Source organism: Spermophilus citellus (assembly GCF_964194105.1).
Source record: "Spermophilus citellus genome assembly, chromosome: 17".
Lineage (NCBI taxonomy): Eukaryota > Metazoa > Chordata > Mammalia > Rodentia > Sciuridae > Spermophilus > Spermophilus citellus.
In genome coordinates this window covers 73,784,598-73,809,469 of record NC_138199.1, presented here as the reverse complement: position 1 = coordinate 73,809,469, position 24,872 = coordinate 73,784,598, and the positions used below count along the sequence as shown (strand labels likewise).

Below are 24,872 nucleotides of genomic sequence, written 5' to 3'. Positions count from 1 at the left end.
GCTGGCAGGGTGCACAGATCAGATTGTGCCTGAGAGGATCCCGTTACTCCAGTTAGGGGACCTCACCCTCTCTGCCTTCCTGCTCCTCACTCACCCACATCATGGACCTGGGCAGTTGATACACACACACACCCTCAGGACTCCGCACCTAGCTTCTGTGGGGTCTCCCAGCATTTACTCTGGAGTTCAGACCCATCCTCTTGGAAATGAGACCCCCACCCCAGGGCATGTGCCTGCACAGCTGGAGTGCTGCTCCTCCCTGGATCTGCACATGGCCCTGGAGGAGGGAAGCCAGAGCCTCTGTGCCAACCTTGGCCCTCCTTCCCTCCCTCCCTCCTAGGACCTCTTCTCAGCCCTAATCAAGGGCCCCACCCGAACCCCCTATGAGGATGGCCTCTACCTGTTTGACATTCAGCTCCCCAACATCTACCCAGCCGTGCCCCCCCACTTCTGCTACCTCTCCCAGTGCAGTGGACGCCTGAACCCCAACCTGTACGACAATGGGAAGGTGTGTGTCAGCCTCCTGGGCACCTGGATTGGAAAGGTGAGTGCTGTGCCGGCATCCCAGTGGAGGTGCAGGGAGAATGGGAGCAGGTGTTGGAGACAGACTCCATGGTGCTGTGTGTGTTTCAGGGGACAGAGAGGTGGACGAGCAAATCCAGTCTTCTCCAGGTGCTCATCTCCATTCAAGGTGCGGTTGGGCTGGGCAGTGGACAGGGAGTGGTGGAAGGTGGCCCACTGGCCCGCTCCTTGCGGGTAGTGGCCAGGCTTGGCCTGATGGGTGACCCTGCCCACTGCAGGTCTGATCCTGGTGAATGAGCCATACTACAACGAAGCTGGCTTCGACAGTGACCGGGGCCTGCAGGAAGGCTACGAGAACAGCCGCTGCTACAACGAGATGGCGCTGATCCGGGTGGTGCAGTCTATGACCCAGCTGGTGCGACGGCCCCCGGAGGTCTTTGAGCAGGAGATCCGGCAGCACTTCAGCACTGGTGGCTGGCGGCTTGTGAACCGCATGGAGTCCTGGCTAGAAACCCATGCCCTGCTGGAGAGGGCCCAGGCACTGCCCAATGGCATCCCCAAGGACAGTGGCTCTCCAGAACCTCCTGCTGCAGCTGAGCTCTCAGACTCCGGCCGTGAAGAACCTGAGGATTCTGGGCTGGCCCCTGGAGAAGCCTCCCAGGGCTCAGACTCGGAGGGTGGTGCCCAGTGCCCTGCCTCAACTAGCAGGGACCACACAGACCAGGTTTCGGAGACAGCGCCTGACGCATCAGTGCCACCCAGCGTCAAACCAAAGAAGCGGAGGAAGAGCTACCGGAGCTTCTTGCCTGAGAAGAGTGGCTACCCTGACATCGGCTTCCCGCTCTTCCCACTCTCTAAGGGTTTCATCAAGAGCATCCGGGGCGTCCTGGCGCAGTTCCGGGCCGCCCTGCTGGAGGCAGGCATGCCCGAGCACACGGAGGACAAGTAGCCACCAGCCCCAAGGAAGGAGCATCACCATGGGAGAGCCAGCTGCTGCCTGCTCACTCCCTCCCTGGAACCTCCCCTCCTGCCCCCCCCCCCGTGTGAGCCCCTCAACCCTCCGCTCCCCAAGGCAAGTTTGATGCTGAGTGTAAGGAGTGCCCCAAAACGCTGCATTTCTGTTCTGAAGCGATACATGGGCAGGTCCCCTGTGGCAAGGAAATCGGGACCTTGTTGCGATTTTCCACATATTGCCCAGGCAGAATGTCTCCCTTCTCAGGTCAGAGGCGGGGTGTTCCAGGGCCAGGGGACCCTGCAGCGGGGCAGGAGAGTGGATGTGCCTTGCATGAAGTGTGGGCTGCTCCTGCAATGTCCCCGGTCCTTTTCAACCTCTTCAATTGGACTGTAGCCTCCCCATGTCCCAGACCCTCCTCCTGCTGCCACCGCCACTGGATATGCCCCTCATCCCCTAGCGTTGACACCATCCCACGGGAACTGAAGCGCTGTTGCTGACTCCCAGCCCGGCCCGTTGGCCACATAATAGCCTTTAGGCCTGTTGAACTTGCTCTCTAAGAGAGGTTGGGACAGGCTAGGTTCAGGGTGATGCCTGGGAGAGGTGGTGGCCTCATGCACCAACATGGAGTTGAGGACAGGGAGCTGGTGGAGAACAAAGAGCTGTAGGTGCCTTGTGCTTCCTGTCTGTGGCTGGTGGGGGCACCAGCAGCTCAGGCCCAGGTCCACCTGTGGGGACTGCAGTGACACCTGCTGGCCTTCCAGCCTCACGCTAGTGAGCGGGCAGGAGCTGTAGGGCCTTGCCCCATCTGGTGGCAGGAGCCTCTCTGGGATGAGATCTAGGCCTCCTTCAGCCCCCACTTAGAAACTCTGCAGGCGCAGTCCAGAGGGAGGAGGGAGGCAGCAGCAGCGCTCAGTCCCCTCCTGCGACGGGCCCAGAGGTTTACAAGTTTTCTAAGCTTTTGATAATGTGAAGCTCCAGGTTCAGAGGATGCTGTTGAGCACATTGCAGCTATGTAATTTCTGGTGTATGTATGTAATATTTAAGGTTGGAAAAATAAATCTCAAAAGCAAAAGATATTAACTCTTATTAGAAAAAAAAGACAAAAAAAAAAAAAGCCAAAGCATGATGCGTCTTGTCAGCCTTAAGTGGGCTCCACGCCTGTGCTGTGAGGACCACCCAGGCAGCAGAGCCATGGGAATGGCGGAGCTGGGCCACACTCAGGCACTCACTGGTGTCTTCAGAACATCAAGTGTCTGGTGGGGCTGCAGCTCCCGGTGGGGTTGTGTGGAGATGTGAATGCCCACTGCTTACAATATCTGTATAAAGTGCTGTGTGATTAAAGTTTTTTTTTTACTTGCATTTTTTTTTGTTTGTTTGTTTGTTTGTTTGGCTCATTAACAAGACAAGGTGACACCATTAAACCTGCCTCTGCCATTCATCTGAGCTCTGGTGCCTTTCTTCCTCACGGGCCAGTGTCCCTCACACACTACCTCCCTGGAAGGGAAGGCTGTGGCAGCAGGTCCTGGCTCCCTCTGCCCAAAGGCCCTTGGCCTCTCCAGTGGTAGGAGCCACAGCTGGGAGGCGGGGCCTGTTCAGTGGGGCTTCCTCCTCCCTTGGAGCTGGGCTCTGTACCTGGCCTGTGTGGTGTTCCTCAAGAGCCAGTTCTCAGCAGCAGTGTCTGCCTCTGAGCAGCTGTGGTCCCCAACAGCCTCCAGCTGGCCCTTTCAGCTCCTTCCAGTTCTGGGAGAGCTGACATCACAGCATCTGGTGGCAGGCAGGTGTCATTCTCCTGGGCTGCAAGCCAAAATGGTTGCCCAGCTGAGAGATTGGTATCTGCTCCTCCCTGCTTCTTCCCTTTAACCCCCACCCAGCACTCCTGTAGGAGGACCAGTGGGGAAGGGCAGAGGCTGCTGAGTGAGGCTGGACGCTGAGCCCCTCCGGGGTGCCTTGTGTCTTGTTCCCTGGAGTTTCCCCCATGCCTTCAACAAGAGCTTTTCCTTTCCTGTGAAACCCACAAAAGGGTCCAGCCACATTTGCTGACCAGCTGCTTGTGTGGCCCACAGTCAAGAGGCTGGAGCTAGGAGTCTCCATCTTCCCAGTTGTGAGGTCAGGTGATCTGCAAGCTCTGAGGCTGAGGGTGGTCTATTGTGTGCCCAACGCCAAGGTGGCCGTGCCATGTGCTATCCAATCCAGGGATTGCCATTAGGCATCGTTAACATTAAATTATGTAGCCTTGGGCAGAGCAAGACCCCATTCCCTCCCTGTCCCCAGGACAGGACTAGCAGGCTAAGAATGTCACTTTTATTTGAATTTGATTCATGGGACAGGGCCTCCAGAATAAACAGAAATACCTTCCACAGACAACTGGTCCAGCCAGCAGGGCTCCTGCCTATGGCCTTGTTCTGACCTGTGGTGGGTAGAGCCTGAACTTCCCAAAGCATAGCCTCTACCACCTTCCTACCCTTTTCCAGAGGAGGCCCCATCACCCCCAGAAGCTGTGGAGAGGTCCCCTGTCCTGGGGGAAGGACAGGGTCCCAAGCTCAGCCTACACGCAGCAGACAAAGGCACAGCAAGCCCGTGGGGTCATAAAGGCTCTTCTGGAGGTGGCATCTGCTGGGGTTCCTGGCTGGGTGGGGGACCCCTGCAGCCACCACTGACCATCCAGAAGTAGTCTGGGTGCACTTGGCCCTGCACAGCCTCACTGACCATCAACTCCCCATCCACAGTAAACACACCCCTCCCATCCTTAGGCTCCAGGCGGAAGGCAACCACAGGCACATGCACCAAGTAGGGACAGTCATACTCCATGTGCTTGCCCTTCTCCATGGCCAGGAAGAGGCGCAGCAGCATGGTCCTGGACACCCCTGCTCTCACGTAGAACAGATGCATGACACCAGCTGCACAGCGGCCCATGGGTGCAGCAAACATCTCACTGCCCAGGTGGGTGTGCAGCAGCGCCAGCACCAGTACAAAGTCCTGATGGGGCACCACAGTCCAGTGAGAGGGCACTGGCTCCTCCAGGGGAACAAGGTGTGCGTCCACAGGGCCCTGCTGCATTTGAGCAGGGGAGGTGGGCATCTTAGAAACAGCACTTCCTGCGGGGAGATAGGACAGTTGCCCCCGGTAGGTGCGCAGGGCTGCCAGGCGCAGGAAGGTCCCCAGAGTGAAGCGCATCTCCCCCAAGCGCCGATACTTCTCACTTTCCAGGTCCACATCAGCAATGAAGCCCCAGGCCAGGCTGAGCACAGAGAAGAGGCGCAGCCCCGAGGCGGTGTGCAAAGACAGCAGGTTCATAGGTGACAGGAGCCGTTGGCACAGCAGCTGCGTGCAGTTGGTCAGGAGGTCCTCATTAGTCACCTGCTCATAGCTGCAGGGGAAAGGGTCTGATGGGGCAGGGGAGGAACCCCGTGCATCCTTCCCTTCCTCCTCCCTTTTGCCTGCAGGCACAGCAACACACACTCCCTAGAGAGTTAGCAGGGGCAGTGATAGAGAACAGGTGAATGCAGCCAGCTTGGCCCACCAGGAGCAGGCCCCAGAACTGAGAGCCAGCCTGGAGGGATAAAGGTGAAGTGGACGTTACTCCTGTATATGGGAACTTAGAAAAGAAAACCTGGCAGAAGTGGGCACCCCGGGAAATGGAGGCCCACTCCGGCCCTGGGCTCTCACCCAGCGTAGTGGTTCAAGGAAGCTGCCAGAGCGTTGCCAGAGCCTGCTGGGAGGCTACACAAGGGTTTCTGGATGGCCGTCTCCCAGTCTGGGCGCTCCATGAGTCCATTCACCACCTGTTGGCATGAGGGCTCAGCCCTGGAAGCCCCACCCCACCCATGCCCCAACCCCCGGCCAGCCTCTGGTGCAGGCCTCACCTCATGCATCAGCCCATCCCCAGACATGACCACCAGAGCATCCCAGCGGCCCAGCTCCTCCGCCCGCACCAGTTCCCGTGCGTGGTTCCTCCTTTCTGTGGGAGACATGCAGTTCTCAGGGCTGGTTCTGGCAGGGGATGCTGCCCGAGTCTCGGCCGGTGTCAAGGAGACTCACCAGTGAGCATCAGAGTGAAGGAGACTTCAGCCTCGGCAAGAAGGGGCTGCACGAGGCTCTGGAAGAGCTGCAGGGCTTTGCCCTTGCCGCCGCGCGGGTTCAGCAGCACCAACACACGGCAAGGCCGGGGGAGCAGGCTCCGGGGGCCACTCGCTACAAAAACAAACCTGAGAAAGCCGCGCCCCCAACCGGCCACTAGGGGGCCGAGAAGAGCAACATGGGCAGTGGGGTGGAAACGCAGCGCCAGCAATACCCGGGTACTTAACCCAATAGAGCCCAACCAGAGGACACGACCTCCCGAGGGGAATTCTGGGGTGGGGCGCGCTGCCCCGATCCCCCTTTTCTTGGCTCAGGCCCGGTAGGCTTCCAGTCTCCAGGGGGAAAGTATTTCTCTCCAGAGTCCCCAGATCCTCTCTTTCGGAGTTCCAATATTTCTGGCGAGGGAGAGAACCCTACAGCTCTTCCCAGACTCCCACAAACCTGGATCCATAGCCTTGACCTGCGGCTCCCGCTGCCAGGGGGTCCCCAGCGTTGTTGCGGCGCTGCCCTCGGTGACCGCGGCTCGTGCTTTCAGCTCCTTATCGGTGCTGCCCAGGAGGGCGTCGCGAGGTTGGCTGTGGGGCTCGCCCTCTCCGCCCGGAGCCGGGGCTGTGGGGGTAACCGCGTCATTCCCTGCAGCGGCCAGATCTGCGGGACAAGAGGAGGCAGCGCTGGAGGAGTCCAGGGCAGCAGCTCCTGGTGCGGGAGGCGGCGCCCAGCCAGATGCCGGGACCACGCTTCAGGAGTGGCGCGCTTCTGAATCGCCATAAGCCCGTGGGGACCTAGCTTTCTGGAAGGACGTCTGGTGTCACCAAGCAACTGAGTCCCCAACCCCTCGAAACGAAGGGTCTCTTCCCCAGGACATTCCTCTTTGGGGCTTTGGGTTCCGGCCCGAGGGATGAGTCAGAGCCCCATGGCTCTCTCTGTCGGACCAGCTCCTCACCCTGTCGGGCTGCCAGGGAGAGGGGAGTCCAGTTGCGCAAAAATCCCAGAACTTGAGCGGACATCGTGAGGCACAAAGTATGGAGCGAAGATCCCAGTCCCAGACAGCCCGGTCCTCGCGTCCCCGGCCCTGAGTTTCAGAGAAGCTGGGGCCGTGGCACACCTCCAAGAACCCTGCTCCGCCTGGACGCTCGCTGCGTTGGTGGGAGCAGCGTTCGTAGCGCGAGAGCCGAGCCGGAGCTGAGCCAACAGTTGCCGCCTGCCCTGCCGGAGCGCAAGTGGGCACAGGACCTCGCGGTGCGTGGCCCAGTTCCCCAGGGCCCCGCGAGGGCGGGCCGCCCAGGAGCCACCAGCCACGGGAGGGCAGGGCGGGCGGCCCTACCCAGTCGGTCTGGTTTGCTGGCAAGGCGAAAACGCCGTTCCCTATAGTGGCCTGGGGCGGAACGAGGCTCGTTCCAGGCTCAGCCCCGCATCTGAGTGACAACTGAAGCGCCGGGCTGGTACAGACTCCCGGGTCTCGCTGCCTCTGGCCTCAAACTTTTCGCTCAACTTCACTGCGAGGCGCCGCGGCGTGGGGAGGGCTCTCTGTTTGGGTGCCGGCCTAACCACGCCCCTCGTTGCTTCAGCTAGCGGAGGTGGAACTGGAGCTCGATGTGGACCCGGGCCCAGAACCCTGGCCTCACCACGCCACCCCCAGCACGGTCCGCGCCCATCGCCACACGCAGGTTCTCGACAGAGTCTTGGGATGCGGATGCGCGCTCCCGCCGCTCATAGTAGGTGGCGCCGCCGAGGGACTGGAGGAGCATTCGGCGAGGCGCGGACGCAGCGTCCCCGGCGCGCGAAGGTGAGCTCGCCGCACAAGCCGAGGTGCAAGCCCCGCGCGAATACGTCTGGGTGCCCAGAGTTTGAGTGGGCACCGGGCGCGTGTGATCTTGAGCTCTGGGAAGACCCTAGACTGCGCCTGGACACCGCGATTTCGCAGCCCCCAGCGCTACCGGCAGACCTATCCTCGCTGCTCGAAGCCAGGATGCCGTGACTCCTTCGCACGCCCACCCGGAATTCGAAGTCCCGGACCCCGCCAGGCGCCCATTCTCCCGAGCTGGGATATCTCACCAGCCACTCGCGGGCTTTCTCTTTCTTCCTCCCCAGGTCTCCCGCGGAGGGCTATTTTTAACTTCCTGACTGCCGCTGGGCCACACACCCACAACCAACCCAAAGCAGCCGGGCGCGCCGTCCCGAGCAGATCTGGACTGGCCCTGGGGCTCCGCGTCGGAGTACGCGGTCGGGAGGAGGGAGCTTTGTCAGCAACCCCCAAAGTTGGAACCTTTCCCTGGGAACGTCATCAAGGCTCACCTGGGCCAGAGAAGCTGTCCGCAGCTAGCAGTCCAGGTCCGCGTTCCTCGCCTGCTGGAGAGAGGTCCAGCAGAGTGGAAGGCCGAGGGGTCCAGATCCCGACCGAGAGGCAAGCTCGGAGGGCGTGGCCCCGCCGCCCGCGCCCCTCCCGCTGGCTCCGCGCCAAGACGCAAACGCGCCAGGGAGTTTCTGCTTCAATTGGCAAACCGCACGCGTGTCCGTGTCTGAAATATTCCGCGGCAAGTGACGAGAACGTGTCCGTGAACAACTCGAATTAAATCCCTGGAAGGTTATTTGCGGAGACTGGGAGGAAGACGTTGCCAAGGCCGAACTGATAACCTGACCAGGTAGGGCCACACTTGGGAGGGGGACCCGCAGGAGATTCAGACGGGCCAGGCCCTGGCTGCGGAGAGCCCACGTCCCTCGCCGGCCCCTGCCCGACCCCCACACCTCTCTTCTATAGCTTCCTAAAGAGGCTGGCCCGGGAGGAACGCAGAGCCGATTTGCCCGGTGGCGCCCTGAATCCGGGCACGCCTCGGTGGTGTCTTCTCTTCCAGTGGACCCCACAGCCCGACCCCCTTTCCCAACACGTGGGAGTCAGGATGGGACTTCCCAAGCCGCGGTCCGCACGCGTCCTAGCAGTGTGTGCTTCCGCTTTGCGCGGTCCCGGCACAGCCCCGGGCCGGGTCCCCAGCGTTCCGAGAGCGCCCTGAGAAGGTGACTCAGCGACGCGTTCACGGGTGGAGAAACGCCCGGAAACAAGAAACTGGAGAAGGAGCAGGGGCGTCATCACTGACTCCCAGCGCCGCGCATCCGCGGAGACTGCGTCCTGCACCCTGGCCCCCTATGGCGCAGACCCCGGGAATCCCGCGCAGGCAGGGGAGGGCAGCGCTGCAGCCGCAGTGCCGCGGTCCTGCGCTACGGGGACGCGAGCATCGGCTGGAGGAGGGTCTCCGCTCGGGAGCCAGGAGCCAGGTCTTCCCGCCACTCCCTTCTCCCCTTTTTTTCCTTCCCCGTTAGGGTCCAGGTCCGGATCTTGGAGCCTAGATGACGCGGGTAGGAAGGTATGCACCCCAGGATCTCAACCTTGGAAGGGACCAACTGCGGAGAACGACCCAGGGTTCCCGCCTCTGCTTCCTGGCTCAGAACACTTCTGTCAGGCCTGACAAGCCGCCCTTGTTAGCGGTGAAGAGGGGAAACTGAGGCACCGGGTTATGAAGCCCGCCTGGAACAGGGCTTCCTGTTTCTCTCGCGGGAGGGCGGAGGGTGGGGGGACAGGCTGCAACCTCTGGGTCCTAGGACTGGCGAGGAGGGGGTGGGATTGACTGGAAACAGCTGGAGCTTGCAAAGGGAGGCAGGGCAGCCTGCTGGGCTCTTTATCCCCTGGGCCATCGGAGGGCCCAGCTCCCCTCTCAGCTGGGGAAGGCCCAGTGGGAGAGAGGCAAAGGGCAAAGCCCTCTGGCCCCGGTGCCATTCCACACAATGATTCCTCTGTCCTGCCTGGGTTTCCCCACCACCACCCCTCTGTTCTAAGAGCCTCTGCTCTGCCCCGCCTCCTTCTGGTCATTCATCTCCCCCCACCGCGGTGCCTCTTCCAGACCCCTTTCCCTTTCGGCCTGTCTAAAGAACTTCATCCCTTCTCAGAAACTCACCCATCCGCATTCCTGACCCAAGAGACAGGATTGGACACAAGCAAGTTGCTTTCTGCTCTTGACACTTGGGGGAACTGAAACTTGAAAGGGTTTACTCAAGCAGCCAAATCCTTTCCCTGGGGAGTTGAGTAGCAAACCCCCAGCCCTGCCCCCAGCCTAGGAGGCCAAACTGGGATAGGCTGGCAGCCTCCCCCTGCCCAGCTTCTCCAGGATATTGGGCATCTGTTGGCCTGGTGGATTGCTTGCCACAGAGCTGCCCCAGAAACCCAGTGGTCGCAGAGTCTCCAAAGAGGAAGCATCTCCAAGCCCTGTTCTGGCTTCACTCCCCAGGTTCTGTTTAAACAACCAGTTACTGTGTCCAGCAAGGCCCACCATGCTCCTGGCATCAGGCTTGGGCCAGCCAGGGGGGTCTGACTTGATTGCCAATGCAGGACTGGCCTCTCAGGTCATACCTGTCTCACAGGTGAAAGGAATTGTTTTGCACTGTCTCTCAGCCTCCCCCTCCTGTGGGCAGCCTCCCCAGGGAGACACACCTGAGGGAACCCACACACACAAACACACACACACTTTTTTAAGAGAGAAAAAAGCAGGCATTCACTGGACCTGACCAGGTGGTAGGTACATGACTTGCTTTTGTTAGGAGAAGATTCCTGCTACCTCACCCCTTCATGAGTTCAGCTTTCCAATTGCAGGGCCCCAGGCCTCCCTTGACCTCAGGTTCTTTCCCTTTTTTATGGTAGTTTATTGCTTGGCAGGTTGGGAGGGAAGGGAAGTGTCCAGCTCTGTAGATTATTTTAAGACTAGTGTTCTAGGACTGCCCTAGAATGGCTTTCCATTCTGTCCCCTAGATATTCTTTCCTGTTGACCACGCCTGCTGTTGGTGGTGCCGGGTGCCACTTGTGGGGATCGAGAGGAGCAGACTGGCCACACGGGATTCCTGGCTGCCTGCTGGACTGTGGGCTTTGCCTTGTTTCTGTTTCTGTGTGGTGGTGTGACTTCAAGCCTTGGTGGTGTCCTCACGGATGTCCTTGCTGAGACTGGGACTTGGCCTCGGCTGGGCTTTTGGCCTTGCCTCCCACACAGCCTCATCCTCGGGCTTGTCAACCCTGACTGCAATTCAGGTACCTCAGCTTCCACCCACTGTACTCATACCCACGGTTCTCATTTTAGCTGCCTGCCAGCATTTGGAGGCACCTGCATGCACTCCCTGGTGGCTCAAGCTAATTTACTGTCTTAGCTCCAGGTGTTGGCAGGGCTGGTCCTGTGGAGGCGGTGAGGGAGAATCTGTCCTGTGTGCCTAGCCTGGCTCTGATGGTTTGCAGGCATTCTTTGATGTTCCTTGTCTCACCTATACATCACCCTGATCTCTGCCTTCATCTTCACGTGCCATCTTCCTTTGAAAGAGTTGGCTGAGATTTGTTTGTGTATGTGTGTATGCACAGATGTGCACACAGTGCTGGGAATAGAACCCGGGGCTTTGCCAACACTGAGTTTGTGCTCTACCAGTGAGTTCTTCCTCCTCCCTTCCCCAGTTCTACCCAAGTGAACGTTTACCAGGACCTTGCTTTCCCCCAAATAAGCATATCCCAAGAGTCATTGTCTAGATTTAGATGTGTTCGGAATTATTTTCTATGGGCATGTTCTTTCTCAAATGCAAATGACTGGCAGGGAAAATCAATAAGTTGTAAGGACTCTAGTGTGAACCAATATTTCAGATTTTCTTTATTTTTTTTAAGAGAGAGTGTGTGTGAGAGAGAGAATTTTTTAATATTTATTTTTTAGTTATTGGCAGGCACAACATCTTTGCTTGTATGTGGTGCTGAGAATCGAACCCGGGCCGCACGCATGCCAGGCGAGCGCGCTACCACTTGAGCCACATCCCCAGCCCATCTTTTTTATTTTTTTAAAAAAAAAATTTGCTATGTAGGGCTGGGGCTGGGGCTCAGTGGTAGAGTGCTCGTCTCCCATGTGTGAGGCCTTGGGTTCAATCCTCAGCATTACATAAATAAAATGAAGGTATTGTGTCTACCTACAACTAAAAAAATATTTATTTTATTATTATTATTATTATTATTATTATTATTATTATTATTATTATTATTATTATTTTGCAATGCAGAGGGATTGAACCCACAGTGCTCTAACACTGAGTTACATCCCAGCCTTTAAAAAATTTTTTGAGACAGGATCTCACCAAGTTGCCCATGGTGGCCTTGAGCTTATGATCTTCCTGCCTCAACTTCCTGTCTTAGCCTCCCCAGTAGCTGGGATTACTAGTGTGCACCACTATGCCTGGCTTCATGTTTTCAAGGTATCTTGAAAGAGGAAAGTAGTGTACATTGTACATGCTTCTGTAGGTACTGGAGAAACGAGGTGTCTGAAAGCCAGGGCTGCTCTCCTCCTAGGGTTGCCAGGGTGCATCTGTTGGGAGGAGCTGATATCTGTTGACAGCCAGGCTACCACACTATCCCAGCTACCTTGACCTTCAGATCCTGGCTTCTACCTTGGCTTCTGGCAACTTCAGTTTCTGGAGCAAATGGGTTCGTTCCCCAGGCCTTGGAAGAACAAAGCTGAGTTTTGTGTTGGATGGTGTATTAGGTTCCTATTACTGCACAAATTTAAAAAAAAAAACAACATCAATTTGTCTTACATTTCTAGAGGTCAGAAGTCACAGTGGACCTGTGGGATTCTATAGCCCTGCCTTTTCTAGCTTCCAGGAACCACCTGCATTCCTCAGCCCAGGGCCCTTCCTCCACCTCCTAGACCTGCAGCACCTCAGCAGCAGATCTTATCTCTGGCTGCTGTTTCTTATCTCTGGCTGCTGTTTGGGTTGTTGTCTCTTGTCTCTCTCTGGCCTTTGTGCCCACTGTAAGGATCCTGAGATTACAATGGCCCCACCCAGAGAGCATAGGATAACATCCTGCCTCCAGGTCCTTCATCATTTCTGCAGCGACCCTTTGGCTATATAAGGTAACATGTTCATTCACAGATTCTTGGGATTATGACAGGAACACCTTTAGAGACCATTACTTTGCCAACCACAGACGAATAGAATCCAGAAACTGTGTCCTTACTTGGCTCCAAAACCTTCTTTTCCAGTACCTCCTCCCTTCCCCAGCTCTACTCAAGTGAACGTTTACCAGGACCTTGCTTTCCCCCAAATAAGCATATCCCGATTTGGCTAAAAACATCCTTTTGGGGATCGAGATGTGATTCTATAGACTTTGTGGTCTTTGACTCATCTAGCACAAATAAAATTCATTTCCATTTTTTGAAATGACCCAAGAGGGAGAAATTGGCATCTTTGCTAAGCAGTAATTACAGAATTGCAAAACCCCAGCTCTTCACCTCGGGAGGTGTTGGAAATGGACCAGCCCATCCATTTGCAGCCTGGCAGAATTCCCCACACTGCTTTGCAGGAAGGGCTTGCCCCCAGGCACAGCCCCCTGGGCAACAGCAAATGTGTGTGGCCCTCCCAGCTCCTGTCCTGTGACCTGGCAGTCCAGCTGCTTCTGTTCCTCTGTGGCAAGGCTGGATCCGGCCAGCCACACTGACACTGCTGCCCCAGGGAAGAGTCATTCATTGGGAGCATTTCCTGGGCTCCTGCTGACCACCAGTTCTGATGATTCAGGCCCAAAGTGGGCTCTGGCCTGGCCTTCCATGTCCAACCCCACATCCTGAACACTTCTGCCCAGGATACAGCCAGGTCCCAGTCCACCCACCTCTACCTGTTGCTCAGTTGCTTAGGTATCCTGGGACCCTGGTCCAGAGAGGAGAAGCCCAAAGGCTGTGTGTCACATGGCTTTGGCAGTCACAGAACAGGAAAGCAAAGCTGCTTTTATCTCAGCAGCCAAGCCCTGATCATAGAGGCTGGGGATGGTGTGCACAGTTTCCTGGGGCTTTTTGTTTTGGAATGTTTTCCACTTGCACATCTCAGAAGCTCAAATGTGTCCTTGGGTAGTTCCCAAAGCAAACAGACAGCAGGTTGAATATGGGCTCCAGCCAGGCAATGCTTTTGCTCAATGGTCTGGGGCTGTTTCTACCCACCTGAGGGTGGACCTGCGCTAAGCAGTGAAGTCCTTCTCACTCTTTCCCAGACAGCATAGGGGCCTTTGGCGAGGCCCTCCTGGTAGCCATCCCGGGTACACCTGTCTCCTCTTTCACACCAACAAGCAGCCTCTCTGGCTTCCTCAAAGCCAATTAGCAGGGACAAGCAAGGGATAGATGCCCTATTTCACCAAGCTGGGAAGAGACAGGGAGCCTGGCGTGAGGCTTGCCTGCTCCTCATGCTCATTATCCACATCCTGAAAATAGAAATTCCCCTTCCCTGGAGGCTCACCTCCTGAAGGTCAAGCTCTTCGATGATTTCCAAGCACAAACCTAGCTACTGAAGTAATGATTGCACAGGATGGCTGGACAGCTGGGGCCTGGGACCTGTGTTCTGGACAGGATGCCTTTGCCTGATTCCATGGGTGCCGTGGCTCCGACCCTTTGTGCAGGGGGAGCCGTGCTGGTGATCCGACAGGATGCCTCTCTAGAATTGGAGTTGCTTGTTCTCTTTGCTCATTGCCTTAAAGTCCTGATCACCGCAACAGGACTGTCATGTTGAGGATGAGCTAAGATGTCATTTCTCCTTCAAGGCACCCTCTGAGGGTCCCAGGAGCCTCCTCTGATAGCCCCCATTTCAAAACTGAATGGGTAGCCAGGTGGTTGGTTACCTGTCTCAGTGCTGAGGATTTTTTTTTTTTAATGTCTGATATTTCAAGACTTGCAGACTGGTTAGAACATACGTGTGTGTGTGTGTGTCTGTGTGTGTGTGTGTGTGTGTGTGTGTCTCTCTCTCTCTCTCTCTGTGTATCTGTGTATATGAATAAATCAAAACGGAAAGGGCCTGGAGAGTGCTCTAGAGCAACCAGGAGCTCATAGGTGCCTGGAACGCTGCAGTCAGGAGGTTCCTGCACCGGAGTCCTCAAGCAGAGCGCTGCAGACTGACCTCCGGTGCACGTTCTTCTGGCAGATGCCACAGAACCCCCAGGGACGAGGCTGCATCTAGATGTGAAGTGCTGCCACAGAGATACAGTGAGCTCAGGAAGGGCACCTTTTGCACCCCACCTCCTCCTAGCTGGGCACGGCAGGCTGGGGGGTTCCAGACGGGCAGATGGTCCTAATGTACAGTTAAAAAGACACATCAGTCTTCCTGACCCTGCATGGCCTAGAAAAATCCATAGCATCAGAACTTGGCATTTGCAAACAAGCACGAACCATTTTAGGCTGAGTTCCAATTGCCATGGGACAAGTATCTGTAACTCCTTGGTTCTCAGAATGAGAACTTGGAGCTCTTCAGAAGGGAGCTCAATAATACTCAATAACTGCAAAAAATGATAGCGTGGACCGGATCTGCCTCCTTTGGCTCTTGGCAGGCAGGGCCAGCTGTGGTCCAGTTTGTAGCCATCAGTGGTACAGGAGACACCCTGGCAGGGAAAGGCCGAGCAGGAGCCTGGAGCCACAGCAATCCCCAGGACACTGAAGGGCTGCTCTCTGAGGTCTCAGCTTTGTTTGACGAGCTGTGGCCCCTGAGAACAAAAGCAGGAACCTAGTTCCAATTCTGCACCAGGACCCTGTGTGCTGTGAGCATCTAACAAAGGCTGGCATGTTGACCAGGAAAACATGGCAGATACTAAGCCAGCAGTGCCAACCCGTCCTTGAGGACAAGATCTTAAAATAAAAGACTTAAAGATCCTTTAAAAATTAAACACACACACCAGATGTGGTGCCACATGCCAATAGTCCCAGCTACTCTGAAGGCTGAGACAGGAGGATTGCTTGAGCCCAGAAGTTCAAGGCCAGCCTGGGAAACACAGCAAGAATCTGCTCATTAAAAAAAAAAAAAATTAGACATATGATTACCATATGACTCAACAATCTAGGTATGTAGCTGAGAAAAATGAAAACACATGTCCACACAAAAACTGGGGCAGGAGTGTTTGTGGCAGCATTATTCACGATGGCCAAGTGCTGGGAACGACCCAGATGCGCCTCTGTGGATGAGTGGGCAAACACAGTGTGACATAGCCATACAACGGAATATTATTTGGTCACTGTGTTAGCTTCCTGTTACTGTCACAAATACCTGAGATACTCAACTTATAAAAAAGAAAGGCTTATTTTGGCTCACAGTTTTCGAGGGTTCTGTCCATGCTTGGCCCCTTTGCTTAGGGCCTGGGGTGGCACATCATGATAGATGCACGTAGTGGAAAAAAACCACTGACCTGCTGACCTCATGGCCAGGGAATGAAAGAGAGCAAGAGGAAGGGGCTGGGTCTCCATGTCCCTTCAAGGGCACATCCCAGCCTCTTAAAGGTTCTCCCACCTCCCAGTAGCACCAGCGCCTTTTGGGGACACTCACCTAAACCACAGTGGTCACAAAAAGAAATGGAGTCCAGATGCATATCACAATGTAGATAAACCTCAAACATGTCCCGCTGAGTGAAAGAATCCAGATGCAGAAGGCCGCATATCCTATGCACCCATTTCTAAGAAATGCCCAGAAGGGGCAGACCTTTAAAGACAGACAGCAGAGGGGTGACTGCGAAGTCTGGGGAGGGGAGTGTGGGTAGCTGCCCGGTGGCTGTGGGATTTTATTCTGGGGTGATGTCAGTGTTTTTAAATTGGATAAAGGGGACAGTTACACAACATTATGAATGTGCTTAATACCACTAAATTGTTACTTAAGATGGTTAATTTCATATGTGTTTTTTTTAAATTTTATTTATTTATTTTTATGTGGTGCTGAGGACCAAACCCAGGGCCTTGCATATGCTAGGCGAGCACTCTACTGCTGAGCCACAACCCCAGCCCCTTATGTTGTTTTTTTTAAAAAATACTTTTAGTTGTAGATGGACACAATACCTTTATTTTATGTATTTATTGGTCTATGATTCTGAGGATCATACCCAATGCCTCACACATGCGAGCAGGCGCTCTACCACTGAGCTGTGACCCCAGCCACAATTTTACGTTGTTGGATTTCACCACAGCTCTAGTTTCATGATATTTTTTCAAATGAGACACTCGACTAGGTGCACACCTATAATTCCAGTGGCTCAGGAGGCTGATGCAGGAGGGTCTTAAGTTTGAGGCCAGCCTCAGCAACTTAGGGAGGGACCTGGAGGAACAGGCAGGGTCTGATTCTTCTGTGGTGCACCAATGTCCATTGTTTCTAAGGCTGCAGTGCCCACACTCTCCCCTGCTCACGGGCTGTCCTAGCCTGAGGCTTCCTGGCTCTGCACAGCTACCCTGTTCCCTTTAGCCAACACTGGTTCATCATGACAACGTGTACTTTCCTTCTCTGTTTCTTTGTCACAAAAATGGTCTTCGTTCTAGCATTGGTGGACATTTTTCCAGCCGCTCTTTCACTTTGCTGCTGGAAGTTACAGGAACCGTCTGGGGACCTGGTCCTTTTCCTAGCTGGCATCTGTAATGGCTCTATAAACCTTTTTATTTCAGAGATCCTTTGGTCTCCAGAATTTTGGTTCAACATCAGATTTTAATGCATATACTGAATGACCAATTTAGCATCAGATGAGAACCCGAAGCCTGTTTTCCCCATCGCTGGGCATGCACAGAAAACTCTTGTAGGGCCTCACGGACTGTAATGGTCTTCTGACAATGTCGTATCTGGAAATGAATCAGGCGTAGCAGCAATGACACACACTATTACAATCTCCCCCCACTTCCTCCCAGACACCAGCGTGGGAATGTGGGAATGGTGACAAAGCTGGCTGCCACCCAGGCTCCTAGGAAGGGGGGCCATCCCCGGATCTGCGCCTCTTTCAGTCCCTCCCACTAGATGGTGTCAACGCCAGGTGCTCTCCTGAATTAAAAAGCTAAATTACATCCGATGTCCCTGTTGAACAGTAATGCAATTTTGGAAAGGCTTCTTCTTAATATTTAATTGGCTTTTAATTACTGGGGGATTCCATTTGCCCTTGGATAGCAAATGAAGATGAATTTGCCTTCCCTCCTTGCACCCTCGTGGCTGGCTTGAATTCTCGCCACACCATTTTCTGATCTGGATTGGATTCTGAGAACCATGGTGGTGGTCGCTTTGGAATAGCAGAGAGCGATGACAGGAGGACAGGGGAAGGAGGAAGAAATGGGCAGGGGACGGGGGTAGGGAGACCCTGGGATGCTCTTGTATCGGGTGTTACCTGCCTGGTGAGTCAGAATTGTGTGCATACCTGGACTTGGCCTGTGGTGGCACTTGGCTTGTGTCTTTCCACCAGCCCTGACATGGCACTGCGTGAACCCTTCCTGGAGAGCCACTAGAAATCCATTTTTCATCCAAGAGAGGACCATATGTTCCTGAAAGCACTTGACTCCCGAGGGAGCATCCAAATGATCTGTTTCTGAGTAATACCACCCTGAAATGCAGTGACCTGAAGCAACCATTTCCCATCTCCCACGGTGGGCTGTGGGTCCACGGGGCTCAGCTGGGTCGTTCTCACTGGGGTCTCGCCTGGTTGCCATGTCACTGGGGCTGAACATCTGAGATGGCTCCCCGCGATGCTGAGGGAGATGCTGCCTGCCAGCTGGGACTGTCAACTGGCGCATGGCCTCTGTGTGACAAGCAGCTGGGGTCTGAGAGGGAGTGTTCCTGAGTGGTCATGTGCAGACCCAGTCAGGCAATCCAGGCCTTCTCCAGTCTGAGCCTCAGGAGCCCCAGAACCTCATCTCTGCCTCTCTCTGTTGGTCAAGCAAATCACCAAGGCCAGCCTAGATGCCAGGGGCAGAAGTGAGGCTCCCCACCTTGTGAGGAGCAGAGTGGCCTGCAGGCAGAGAGGGGTGGAGGCTCTCAGCTCAGGAAGCAGGAAGTGGACAGTGTAAGTGGAGACCCCTTCGCGTGTGTTTTCAGAAACCCCAGGGCCTTGGTGGCCAAATGCCCCCCTGGTCCTGGTGCTGTGACTGAGCCCTCCCACCCTGCATGACAGTATCTATCCTCAAAGCCCCTCTCCAGGAGGCCACTGATGCCCCACTTCCTCCTTGGAGCCGGTGGCCGACCTCGTGGCTCACTAGTCCTGTGACTGACACTCTGCTGGGCAGGGCCCACATATAGCCACGTGAGAGGCTTCCAGAAGAAAAGCTGTTGTTTTTCTAGTAACTGTACCAGCTGTGCTCGGTCAAAACCCCCTTTGCCACATTGGCACAGCTTCTGTGGAGGCACCCCTGGCTCACAGAGGGCTTTAAGACTTGTCCAAGACTCCCCTCCCCCATCTTCCCCACACGGGCCAGGCCAGAGGCTCCACACTGGAGCAGGGGACCCTGTGTGTTGCTGACTGGCCGCCCCCTGCCCTGTGTTTTCTTCTCTGAGGTGGAGGCAGGAAGGAGAGAAATGAAAAACAGATGTGTTTCCTGCTGCGGTGACATTGCCCTGGGGGGGTCTTCATCCACTGAAGACCCAGCTCATTCCTTAGGGCGGGGGTTCACCCCCTCAGCACTGTTGACTTTGGGGGCTGGACCATTCTTTTCTGTGGGAACCTGTGCTGTGGACGATTTGGCAACATGCTGGCCTCTGCCCACTAGATGCCAGTGGTAGCCCCCACGTCATAGCAACCCAAAACATCTTCAGGCCTTGCCAGATACCCCTGGGGGACAAGCCTGCCCCAACTGAGAATGACCACTCTACATACTTGGTGGGAACAAGGAGCACCACAGGGCAGCTGACGCGAGACTCTGGCCCAGGACTCCTGAGTCGCGTGTTCTTGCTGGTTCTGGGAGGTGGCCTTATGCATTGTTACCCCCAACCTGGAATCTGGGCTTCTCTCCAGCTCTGGATCCCAATTCTGGGGCTTGTGGGTGCAGCACCCACCTTCTGAGGGCCTGGATGGGCCCACCCTCAGCCTTGGATAACCACTCGCTGTGCCAGCTGCTCTGAGTGCTCTCTAACCCTCAGGAGCCCCAGGGCAGAGCAGCCAGTGTGTGACCAAGTAGACACCATATGGGTACAAGGTCTTCCTGCCTATCTTCCCACACACTTTACAATGACTCCTCTGTGTCCCCAGCCCCCAGCCCCCACCTGGTTTCAAGAAAAACCAGTCCTGTCCTGTGGAGAAGGGAGGCCTCCTGTCATGGACAACTGGCCTCCCAAAATGTGACCTCATGGCCCTCCTCCCTTTCTCTGGGGGCAGGGTACAAGCACTCCTAACACCAACTGCCTGGAGTTGGACCAAGTGTCACATGTAAAGGGCACAGTCCTCCCAGGATGGCGGCCACTGCAGATCAGGGGTTCTCACTTTTTCCCAGTTGGCTACAAATTTGGGGATTCCCACTGCCCGAAGCAGGCCCAAAAATCCACTGGAATGTCTCACGGCCCCCAGGAAAGCACTGAATTCACTGCCACAGTTTTATCAGACAAGAGACTATAAACCAGAACCAAACTCGGGAGAGAGACGCATGGAGCCAAGTCTGCTAGGGTCCCAAAAGCAAAGCTTTGTCATCCTCAGGGACACGCGTCCCTCCTGGCACACTGAATGTGTGTTGGTGTCCAGAGTTCGGTTTTGCGGTGCTGGAGATGGAGCTGGAATTTTGTGCCAAAGATCCCAGGACCCACCGGGCACTGCTCCCTCCTGTAACTCCAACAGCTCCCCTGTTCTCCCAGCTGCAGGGTTGGGGTTCCACCCCTGTGCCCCAATGTCTGCTTCCTGCTGTTTCTGTCCTGCAATTTCCATCTGCCCAATTCCTTATATTAAATGATTGGTCAACATCAAGAGGTTGCTTGGCCCCTGGCTAATATAGGTATAAATATTTCCATCTCCCGCCACCTAATGACCAGAACGTACCCGACCTGCTGTAAGTCCTAACGTGCTCAGCCTTCACAACCCTGTGGGATTGCAGTGATTGTTACCACCATCCAGAAGAGCAGAGGGGGCACAGGAGGGCAGGGCTGTTTGCCAAGGTCACGGGCCTGATAAGAGCTGGCTCCCAGCTCTGGAGACACCATTCCTACGTACCGCCCTGCAGCCTCGCAGAGTGTCCCTGGATGGCAGTACGTGACCACGTAGTACTCCAGCTTATGGCTGGACCACGGCTGTCATTGTACATTCATGGTTTGGAGGTTTTGGCTATTAGGACCTGGGTCTCCCACAACACGTCAAACCTGGAACACTTGAGCCAAGCTTTGTCCCTTCCTGCATTATTTGCTTCATGATGTATAACCTGTCTCCCTTGAGTTCCCCTCCTACCTTCTTTTTTTTTTTTGCAGGCGGGGGGGGATACTGGGGATTGAACTCAGGGGCACTCAACCACTGAGCCACATCCCCAGCCCTATTTTGTATTTTATTTAGAGACAGGGTCTCACTGAGTTGCTTAGAACCTCACCATAGTTGAGTCTGGCTTTGAACTCACGACCCTCCTGTCACAGCCTCCCGAGCCGCTGGGATTATAGGTGTGGCTACTGTGCCCAGCTCCCCTCCTACCTTCTCAGCCCCTATGGTCCTGACCTTTTTTCCTCCCTTCTTTTCTTTCTCTTTTGTCCCATCTTGTCAGTGCTGCCGTAGATCTAGCCACATGTCCAGGAAGCAGTTCTCATTGGCAGGAGTTTCTGGAGTGCATTAAAAGGCTCTAGATGGTTTTCATGAACCTAGATGGCTTCAAGAATGTCTGGGTATTTGGGACACCCTGAATGCTTCCAGAGGCCTCTGTCAGGAGCTAGTAGGACCCACGCACAGGCAAGACCCCTGTCCTGTGGAGGACTCTGGACCTTGGGAGTCCACCCCGGATTTTCCTGCGACCATGACAGCAGCCACTCTCTACCACTGTCCTTGCTGAAGTTGGGAAGGGTCACTCCCAGCAGGCCTGGCTCCTCTGCCCAGTGTTTGGCCCTCATCCCCAGCGTGGTTTCTGGTATCCTATAGAGAGAATCAGCTTAGAGATCCAAGTTGATATTATTTTTAGAAATAGAGATCATCTGTTCAGAGAATGAAAGCAGATAAAGTCCTCATATTTTTCCAAAGTTCAAGTTGGAGTAAGGTAGTGTGGGTGCAAAACTCCTGAATTATTAGGACCAGGAGTGTAGCTCAGTGCAGTACAGTGTGAGCTCAGCCTGTGAGGGGCCCTGGGTTCCATCCCAGCACCAAAAGTAAATTAATTAATAAAAATCAAAAAACAAGTTATTGCTGAAATGTTCTTTTTTGTTGCAAAGACTGACCTTGCTTTCCCAACAGTCCCTGGGGACGGAGGAGCCATCCTAACACATCCCTCTTTGTTTTGTCCTGTCTGTTCCCAGGCCTGAACCCTTGCCACTCTTTGTCATTGAGTTTTTAGAAGGGAGGGATCATCTTTCCATAATTTATGCTGAGCCTGCAGTCTGGTTAACAATGGGGGATTTTTTTTTTTTAACTTGAAAACTAAAATCCAGCTGCCTTTGGAGAATGTCACCTTGAAGCAGGCAGAGCTGGTTTTGTTCCTTCAGGTCTCCAACAAGCGTGGAGGCTCAAGGATCAGCCTGGCTTTATAAAGAAACAAAACTAAGCAAATCTGAAAATGACCACGTGGAGTCTCAAAAACAACAACAACAAAAGGCACTTTGGGGCTGAGGCTGGGGCTCAGTAGTGGCGCACTTGCCTGGCCTGCGTGAGGTACTGGGTTCTTGGCACCGCATATAAATAAATAAATAAAATAAAGGTCTATCAACAACTAAAAAAAAAAATTTTTTAAGGCACTTTTTACAACATGAGCTAAAGACTCTTTCTCCTTGTTCCAGACCCTCAATCTGAAGGCCATTGTAGGCAGAATTCCTTCTTGCTCCCAGGAGGTCAGTCTTTGTTCTATCTGGGTCTTCTACTAATTAGATGAGGCCCATCCATGTTATGGAAGGTAATCTGCTTTACTCCAAGTTCACTGATTTAAATGTTAAAATCACTCTGCAACACACACACACAAAAAAAAAAAAAAAATCACAGAAACATCCAGAATAATATTTAACCAACTATTTGAGCAACATGACCCAACCATTGGACTCAGAAAATTATCAGTCACAGACCTCAAGGAGTTTACACTTAGGAAGAAAACAACAGCAGAAACTATTAGACACAGCCGGAGATCACCCAGATACTGAGGCAAGAATGCTGTGTAGGTGTTACGGGGACACCTAAACAAACTCTGTTTCACTTGCTCGTAGTTGACTTAAAGATCACTAATTTGAGCCAGGCATGGTGGTGTATACCTATAGTCCCAGTGACTCAGGAGGCTGAGACAGAAGAATCTCAAGTTTGAGACCAGCCTCAACAACTTAGCAAGACCCTGTCTAAAAATAAAAATGGTCTGGGGATGAGGCTCAGTGGTCAAGCGCCCCTGGGTTCAATCCTAGCAATCAATCAATCAATGGCTGGTTTTGGAGGTCACACAGCTGGGCAGTATATTATTAGTCCCCCACTGGCTGTGTCGTAGGTCACAGCTCGGATGTAATCAGGATGTCGGTTGCCTAGCTCACTCTTTTTTTTTTTTTTAAGAGAGAGGAGAGAGAGAGAGAGAGAGAGAGAGTGAGTTTTTAATATTTATTTTTTAGTTTTCGGCGGGCACAACATCTTTGTTTGTATGTGGTGCTGAGGATCGAACCCGGGCCGCACGCATGCGAGGCGAGCGCGCTACCGCTTGAGCCACATCCCCAGCCCTAGCTCACTCTTCAGGGACCTGAAGATCACCTGGATCTGTAGCTGACTGGTGGGAGACTGGGAGGGATGAGGAGGCTGGGCCTCTCTGCCTTCCTATGGGGCCTGTCTCCTCTCGCGGCCTCCACCTTTGGGCCAGCTTTCAGCACTGCATGTAGCCGTGTTGCTCATTTTTTTTTTTATTATTAAAAGAGAGAGAGAGAGAGAGAGGAGAGAGAGAGAGAGAGAGAGAGAGAGAGAGAGAATTTTTAATATTTATTTTTTAGTTCTCGGCGGACACAACATCTTTGTTGGTATGTGGTGCTGGGGATCGAACCCGGGACGCACGCATGCCAGGCGAGCGTGCTACCGCTTGAGCCACATCCCCAGCCCCGTGTTGCTCATTTGAGAAATGTTTTGTCCAGCGTTATAATACAGGGCTAGCTTGACCTGGACCAGTTTCCAGCTGCCATGAGCACAAACACCCGACTCAGAAAGATGGCACCCGAGTTCCTGGAAGAGATGGGTCCTGTTCCCAGAGAGATGGGCACTCCTCTCCTGTTGGCCTCTCTCCCTCACTATTCCGCCTGTGTCTATATCCCTCCACACCCTGGAGCCAAGAGGCTGATTTGGGAGCATAGCTCCTGTTCTTTGTTCTTTAGTCTCTGAAAAAAGCCCTTCTTTCTCCCCAGCACTCATCTCAGACATTGTTTTTTCCGTGGGAAGAGCCTCTGGCCCTCCCTGGGTTCCATAACACAAGTGGTTAATCTGGAAAATGAACCAGGAAGCACCAGCAAGAGAAGAAAGGAAAATCAAGATGGCGGAGGGATGTGTGGGGAGCAGGAGGTGGTTGTGGGAAACTGAGGCTTGTCCCCTCTGGGGAGCCCTGGGGACTTGTGGGAAGCAGCTGCAGAGTCACCCCTAGTGAGCAGCTAGGAAGCTGACCATTCACTCCCTGGCCCTCCTTGCCTGTCCTGGAAGGGGGACTGGACTCCAGTGGAAGCCACATGGCCAAGCCAGGCAGGGACTGCACTTGGAAGTCCAGTTAAGTGTGGGTTTTGTTTCCAAGAACCCAATTGTGTGTGTGTGTGTGTGTGTGTGTGTGTGTGCGCGCACGCGCATGCTGGGGATTGAACCCAGGCCCTTGTGCATGCAAGGCAAGCGCTCTACCAACTGAGCTATATCCCCAGCTCCATCTAACTCGATTTTTAAACTAACAGCAAGAAGCCTAACATGTCTTTCAATAAAAATGAGAAATAATTCAAAATAAACTTCAATTCCTCATTATAATCAGTGTCATGGGCTGAATTGTGTGCCTCCCTAAATCCATATGTTAAGATCCTAACTCCTAGGACCTCAGAATGTGAGTGTTTGGAGATAGGTGTGTGTATTTAAGACAGGGTCTTGCTGTAGCCCAGGCTGGCCTCAAACTCCCATTTCTCCCATCTCAGTTTCCTGAGTAGCTGTGATTACAGATGTGTGCCACTTCACCTGGGTTGAAATATTTAAGTTAAATGAGGTCTCGAGGGTGGGCCCCAACCCAGTATGACTGGTGTCTTTATAAGAAGAGATCAGGATACAGACACACAGATCAGGATGACCATGGGAGGACACAGGGAGAAGGCCCTTAAGAAACCAATCTGAGCCAGGCGCTATGGCGCATACCTGTAATCCCATGGTTTGGGAGGCTGAGACAGGAGAATTTCGAGTTCAAAGCCAACCTCA

General features: G+C 54.3%; 2 protein-coding genes and 1 long non-coding RNA gene across 7 annotated transcripts in view; 2 read left to right on the top strand and 1 right to left on the bottom strand.

Annotated features, from left to right (window-relative positions):
• Positions 1-2,836, top strand: part of UBE2O (ubiquitin conjugating enzyme E2 O) — a 52,988-nt gene extending 50,152 nt beyond the window's left edge. For all 4 annotated transcript variants that reach the window (XM_081272178.1, XM_081272179.1, XM_081272177.1 and 1 more), the window contains exons 16-18: positions 341-544; positions 634-691; positions 801-2,836. In XM_081272178.1, the coding sequence (XP_081128304.1) occupies positions 341-544; positions 634-691; positions 801-1,471 (933 nt within the window). In that variant the 3' untranslated portion in view covers positions 1,472-2,836. The remainder of the gene's footprint in view (positions 1-340; positions 545-633; positions 692-800) is intronic.
• A 945-nt stretch (positions 2,837-3,781) lies between these two features.
• SPHK1 (sphingosine kinase 1) lies at positions 3,782-7,978 on the bottom strand. 2 transcript variants are annotated; one of them, XM_081270507.1, is made up of 6 exons: positions 7,850-7,978; positions 5,996-6,163; positions 5,516-5,668; positions 5,341-5,435; positions 5,144-5,259; positions 3,782-4,844 (listed from the first exon to the last, which is right to left on the bottom strand). In XM_081270507.1, the coding sequence occupies exons 2-6, from the start codon at positions 6,003-6,005 to the stop codon at positions 4,061-4,063; spliced, it is 1,158 nt and encodes a 385-aa protein (XP_081126633.1). In that variant the 5' UTR covers positions 6,006-6,163; positions 7,850-7,978; the 3' UTR covers positions 3,782-4,060. The 2 variants fall into 2 exon arrangements, with proteins under 2 accessions (XP_081126633.1, XP_081126632.1); XM_081270506.1 differs by lacking the exon at positions 7,850-7,978 and adding an exon at positions 6,498-6,631 and having other exon boundaries at positions 5,996-6,202.
• Positions 6,668-10,575, top strand: LOC308635766. Its single transcript, XR_014019258.1, has 3 exons — positions 6,668-6,793; positions 7,123-8,824; positions 10,350-10,575. It is a non-coding gene; the product is annotated as an uncharacterized lncRNA (long non-coding RNA).
• The last annotated feature ends 14,297 nt before the right edge of the window (positions 10,576-24,872 follow it).

Coding starts and splice junctions, on each gene's coding strand:
- SPHK1 (XM_081270506.1), bottom strand. CDS start 6,561: ATGTCCGCTCAAGTTCTGGGATTTTTGCGCAACTGGACTCCCCTCTCC. Junction 6,203..6,497: donor CTCCCTGGCAGCCCGACAGG/GTGAGGAGCTGG, acceptor CTTGTCCCGCAG/ATCTGGCCGCTGCAGGGAAT. Junction 5,436..5,515: donor CTTCACTCTGATGCTCACTG/GTGAGTCTCCTT, acceptor TGTCTCCCACAG/AAAGGAGGAACCACGCACGG.